Raw genomic sequence first — 6,184 nt, 5'->3', positions numbered from 1 at the left:
AAATATACACGATTTGTTGCTCATTTGGATGATTGAGGAAGACATTAATATCCATTCGATTAGTGTAGTGAAATTGTAGAATCTGATCACTCAATTTGCAATGACTTTTTATTCTCCTCGTTTACTTCATTTGTAACTTGCAATTCATCGACATCAGAGATCCTAATTTTGCAATGCTTAAAACCATTGACAATTGTTTATGGCTTCACATCAATTGACCATGCATCAACTGCATTTATAGTTCCATGAATGACACTTATCTTTGCTGGTTCCAAGACAAGGTCTTCCTGTTTTAAAAGTAGGCAATTAAAGCGCTGATTGACCTCCTAATACTGTACTACTAAAACATGAATTATAAAATAAGAAATTAAAACAATAATTTTTGTAATTACACCTCTATTAAGTTATAACCTCCTTATAGTAATAAAATTAGTTGATTCCACCATTATGACTATAGGGAGGTTTTACTGTATATTAATATTTTAAAAGGAGGGCAATTTAGTAATCTATATAACATACCCACTCATTTATCCTCCTAGCTAAACACATAATCTAAACATTTCCAGTAATCTTCAAGTTGATTTTTTTATGTTAATATAATATACCCCTATAATAAAATATTATATAATCCAAATGCCCCCTTACTCTAAATAAAAATGACCTATCTATGAGGTGATGAGTCAAAGATTGATTAGGACACATGTTAATAATAATACAAGTTATTTCTATTGATCTATGTAAGCCTTTGTGACATACTAATGGTAAAAACAATTAGTAATAAAAAATTACCCAAAATTATTACCAACAAAATTATGTTGCGAATTTAACTTAATTTGATCATATATAATGTTGGGGTCTCAACCATATAGATTAATTTAGATCAATGAGGGAGTTTTATTTTTAAATTAATAAATTGAAGCTTTTGCTATTTTATATAAGCCAAATTGAGTCTAAATTAGTTTTGAGTTAAATCTCCTATCCCCAACATAGTCCATTACAAAATAACACTAAACAATAAACAATCCATTATGAAATAACACAAAGAAAGCAAATTACAAGAATCAGAAATAATAGCATTCAAGAACTGCTGTGTGGTGGTTGAGACACCACTTGGATAACAGAAGAAACGGCTTGTACAATTGTAAGTAAAATCAGAAAAATAGCAGCAATTACCGAAAGGATAGCCCATGGAGTGTTGAAATAATTTTGTATCAGAGTTGCCCTCCACATGTTATACCTTTTCTTACAGTAGTCTTCCAAATCTTCACAAAGACTAAGAAAATAAAATTTCTCATAATCCAAAGTTGTCCCTTTTGAGAGGTTATTTAAAAGAGTTGATGCCCCCTTTTTATCCGGCAACCAATTTTCAATAATCTTTTCTCGAACAAGCAGTTCAACATCTTTCGGAGTATTGCAAAGATGATTGATGATAAAAACATAATCGTTAATATAATTATCCACATAATGACGTTGTTCAAAAGCAATCAAATTCCGAAACAAAGATTCAGTTTCAAGCTGAAGTTTCAGCTGCGGAATTTCCAAAGTCCCCTTTGTGAATGTTATATCAAATGACTCGTTGCTTTCGCTCTTTTTGAACTTCGCTCCAGCTTGGTTGAGTTGGATCACACTTGGTGCAGTTACAACTTTTCTTTTCTTTGGACGTGGAGCCGATTTAACTGATGGTAGATGACAAGTTCTTATAAAGTCAGTGAAATGTTTCACTTCCACGTTATTGTTCTCGAACTTCTTTAATTTGCCATTTACTGCTTCTAAACTCTTGAAAAATTCGTATGTAAGCTCGATGATTGGTTTCCAATTCTTCACTAATTCAGAGATAGTCTCCAGGTTAAAAATATCCTGAAGAATGAAGAATGGAATCTGATTCTCAAGCAACCACATTTCGTACCATATATCTTGTATCAAAAATGGCCTTTCAAATATATGGTCTTCTTGTTTTTGTAAATCTCGGAACTGAGACCTCAATAACACTTCAATGATGAACGTTGCATCCACCAAGATCATTTCCACAAATTCCTCACGATCAAATTCTATTTCTTCAGCATAACAGCTACGCAATTGTTGTTCCTTTTCTGTGATTAAGTTGAGCAGATCCTCCAATTTTGCATCAGTCCGTTCAAGGAATTCTTTCAGGTACCTCTGTTTTTCTTTTTCCATGGATTTTAAGTGTTGTTTCCCGTGGTGAAGAGGGCCGATGGAGACTACTTGAGGTGCATAAGCTTTTTCATTTTCTTGGCGAAGACGCTGTGGAACTCTATAGATACAACAGTTTGAGGAACGGGGGAATTGTGGCAGCTCCTCTAACTTTGCTTTCAAAGGTTTTCGTGGCTTTAGTCTTGCATCAATATTGGTTTCTATCGCCCTGTTAACTCAAATAAGATACAATTAATTAATTCAATGTGAGATATAACGCACGTATATTTTTGATAAATGAGAAATAAAAATTGATGTGCATACTTACATGTTAACTGCACGTAGTGGCTGATCTCTTGGAGTTGCACAGAAGCTCTTAAGATGATAGGGTAAATCTGCTCATATCCAGGTTTGGAAGAAGATGGTGAAGATTTATAAGTTAAAAAAGGGAAAAAAAGAATAAAGAATAAAGAAATAAAGAAAAGAAAAGTGCACAAATACTATTTAAAGTCTCGGCATCTTCCTTGGAACAGCATAGATATGCATCAGAACCTCATAACAACGAGTATAAATGTTTGATTTTTCTTCGAGCTCAAGTCACCATAAAGTAGTTAATTAATGTGAATCCTTGTATATTTATATATATCCCTTTCTTCCAGTGGTTATATAAGTATGATCCTTATATATATCCATTTCTCTAGATTTTCCTCAATTACGAGGGCTGCACTTTTAAATTTATGCACAGAACTAAAGAACTTGAATGACTGTCATTTTACCGGTCCAAGTCAAAAATATTATTTTTTACTCGTTTGAGATCTATAATGGGTTATTAGTAGAAAATAGTTAAAAAAAAATTATATATATATATATATATATATTAGAAGATGATCAAGCCACTAAAATATCAACATTCTTTTAATATAAAATTGTATCCGGTATAGGATGGCGTGTTATGATATTCCTAAACCTCATCTGAAGCAAATAAACCATGAAAAAGCTTCAAGGTTAGAAAAGAGAAAAAAAAGAAAGAAAAAGAAAAAAGGGTATAATAATAGTATAAATTTCTAAGCTTTAATTTGCTCATAACGCACAAATAGAAACTCTCGAGTTTATTCCCAACCAGTATGATAGAATCATACAATTTCCACAAAAAGAGCATCTAAAATTCTTGAACATTGTCTTAAGGTGTGATAAAAAAGTGAGCAATATTTTTTCTTTCATGGAAATTGAAAAAATTACATTAGCAGCCTGATTTATTTGCTATGAATAAAAAGTCCAATGGTTTATATGAAGCTAGCCCCTTAATTTAAGGGATGTAATTCATCTTTTTTGAAGCTTTGGATTGCGATCAAGATGATTTATTATAGTATGAACTTTCAACAAAAATAAAGTAAATGATTTATTTGTTTTTGTTAGACATAATATATCATATTTATCACTCTAAAAGTAGGGATTTTAAAAAAATCTAATGGATTTGATATCCATGAATTTTATCCAATTTGGATTGGATTGGATCAATCTATATATGAAATAGATCAGTTGAATCCATATTAAGTCTAATCCAATATGAAATAGATCAGTTGAATCCATATTAATTCAAATGGATTAGACTGGATTATAAATATCCAATATCTAATCCATTAAGACTTCTCTTAGAAGATTTGGGTTATCCACCTAGTCAACCAATCCAATTTTATTGTGATAATAAAACAACATGTGGTATTTGGTCATAATCTAGTTTAACATGACCGTACGAAACATATTGAAGTGGACACATTTTTTATTAAAGAAAAACTAGATAAAAATATTGTTGAATTGTCTAGGATTCGATAATACGATCAATTAGCCAACATCCTTACCAAAGCAGTCTCTAGAAGCATATTCTCATATGTTTTAGATAAGTTGGATACGTGTGACATCTATACACTAACTTGGAGGGGGAGTGGTAAAATATTTTGTATATTTTGTAATCTTCTAATTATTTCAAGATATTTTGTATACTCCGTAATCTCCTAATTATGTTATTTAACATATTATGTAATATTTTAAATATATTAACTAATATAATTACGAGATTTCAGTTGATTGTATCATTCCTATATATTCTGCAATCTATGATTAAAAAAAAAAAAAAAAAAAAAAAACAATTCTGAAAAATTTTCCAATTTCTCTTCCAAATGTGTCCAAGGCATATCTGAAGATCTTGATTGTTCGTCCTGTTAACTCCAACATGGTAAACAATCAACTCCCTCTCAAAGATAATGCACTAACAAATAATAACGCTGCTTTTTGTGTGTATATTCTAATTAATGTGAGTATTTTGTGAATACTAAATATTAATAATGACATATTGGTAGATAATATGACTAGTCAAATTTGCCGTCACATAATTTAAAATACAGGTTTGGGATATTTAATTTATCACATAACTTGAAATACAAATTCAGGATAGTTAATTTGTAACCTAGTGGTAAGTCTACCTATATTCTATAGTACATCATTTGAAGCATTCTTTGATATTAATCCCAAAATCTAGGTAGTAGGCATCAAAACTTAATTAGCTGATGTGCATGTTTAAATCAAATAAAACCTCAAACAAAAATAATTTATTACAATTTCAGAATTACAATATCTTATAAATTATAACCTTCTTTTCTCCCGGCGGATCTGATGGCAAATGAGATGGTAGATGACAAATTCTTAGAAAATCAGTGAAATGTTTCGCTTCTTTCTTACAATCAATCAACTTGTGTAATTTTCAGTTTACTGCCTCTAAATCCTCGAAAAAATTGTAAATAAGATAGATGACTGTTGGATAATCATTCTCAACTGGGATCTTTTCAACAACTTCGTTTAGATTAAGAAATTCATCGAGAATAAAGAATGGAATTTGATTCTCAAGCAACCACATATCATACCAAATGTCCTGTAGCAAATATGGTTGCCTAAAAATATGGTCTTGTTTCTCATTTCGAAGTGTAGAGTAGGTGTTCCTTAACAAGACTTCGATGATGAAGATGAAGTCCACCCGGATCATTTCTACAAATTTGATTAAAATTGGGATAATTAACTGAAAATTGTGAGTTTCAAAAATTTTAGAGAGGTAAATGACTTTTAGGCTCTGTTTGGATTGGGGGTATATAAGATAACAGGGTAATCTTCATTTATTTTGCTAGATTCTCCCGTGTTTGGTTTACAAGTAATATAATATTACGGTAATCTTTTATTGCAAATAGTGTTTCCTGTTGGTAATGTAGGGGGTAATCTTATTATCTTGTTAATGGGTTTTATTAAAATATTATCGAGGTGATATGATTTTTCTGCCCATTTTGCCCTTAATTAAAATCCATTTCGGACACAATTGCCCTCAAATGTCTACCAAATAACAATTACTCAGCCCCCTTACATTTGAGAAATTAGCTAAAACACTCCAACCACAAAAAGTTTAAAAGTTAACAAAATACCCCCAACCACAAAAAAATTTAAAAGTTAACAAAATACCCCCGACCACCCAAAACCACCGTCGACCATGACTCACCATCGTCGGCCGTAGACGTCAGTCGCTGTAATGGTACACGACCGATGGGTTCTAGCCAGTTATGCGCCGGTAAGGCCATTTTCGACCATGGATGATAGATCCATGGCCAAAAACAGCTAGATCTAGCGTTTCTATGGTCGTTTCACAGCCAAAGATGTGGTCATGAAGTGGCCATAGATTTGGCCGTGAAAAGGCTAGATCTTTGGTTGTGAAATGGCACGACCAAAGATGTGGCCTTTTCACAGCTAAGATATGTGGTCGTGAAATGGCCATAGATCTGGCCGTTTTCCAGCCATGAATTTGTGATTCACGACCATTTTCGGCTTTGCAGGCGCATGATTAGCCATATACGGCCAGTCGTATGCCATTCCGTAGATTGTCGGCGGCTGCTGACAGTGTTAGGTGGCTGGCTGCAGTGGCTTTAGGTAGGTGGGGGTGATTTTGTTACAAATTAAAGTTTTATATGGCTAGGGTGTTTTAGCAAAATTTCAAATG

At 32.3% G+C, this 6,184-nt stretch overlaps 1 protein-coding gene across 1 annotated transcript; it reads right to left on the bottom strand.

The window, feature by feature from the left end:
- Positions 1-1,077: 1,077 nt before the first annotated feature.
- Positions 1,078-5,768, bottom strand: LOC116142417 (UPF0481 protein At3g47200-like). Its single transcript, XM_031427833.1, has 3 exons — positions 5,690-5,768; positions 2,480-2,546; positions 1,078-2,380 (listed from the first exon to the last, which is right to left on the bottom strand). The coding sequence occupies exons 1-3, from the start codon at positions 5,766-5,768 to the stop codon at positions 1,078-1,080; spliced, it is 1,449 nt and encodes a 482-aa protein (XP_031283693.1).
- Between the last annotated feature and the right edge of the window lie 416 nt (positions 5,769-6,184).

The sequence above is a fragment of the Pistacia vera genome, unplaced genomic scaffold, assembly GCF_008641045.1.
Source record: "Pistacia vera cultivar Batoury unplaced genomic scaffold, PisVer_v2 Contig408, whole genome shotgun sequence".
Lineage (NCBI taxonomy): Eukaryota > Viridiplantae > Streptophyta > Magnoliopsida > Sapindales > Anacardiaceae > Pistacia > Pistacia vera.
The sequence above is the reverse complement of the archived record's forward strand: the minus strand, read 5'-3'. Positions and strand labels throughout refer to the sequence as shown.

Coding starts and splice junctions, on each gene's coding strand:
- LOC116142417 (XM_031427833.1), bottom strand. CDS start 5,768: ATGGCCTTACCGGCGCATAACTGGCTAGAACCCATCGGTCGTGTACCA. Junction 2,547..5,689: donor GACGTCTACGGCCGACGATG/GTGAGTCATGGT, acceptor GGATATGAGCAG/ATTTACCCTATCATCTTAAG. Junction 2,381..2,479: donor CCACTACGTGCAGTTAACAT/GTAAGTATGCAC, acceptor TTGAGTTAACAG/GGCGATAGAAACCAATATTG.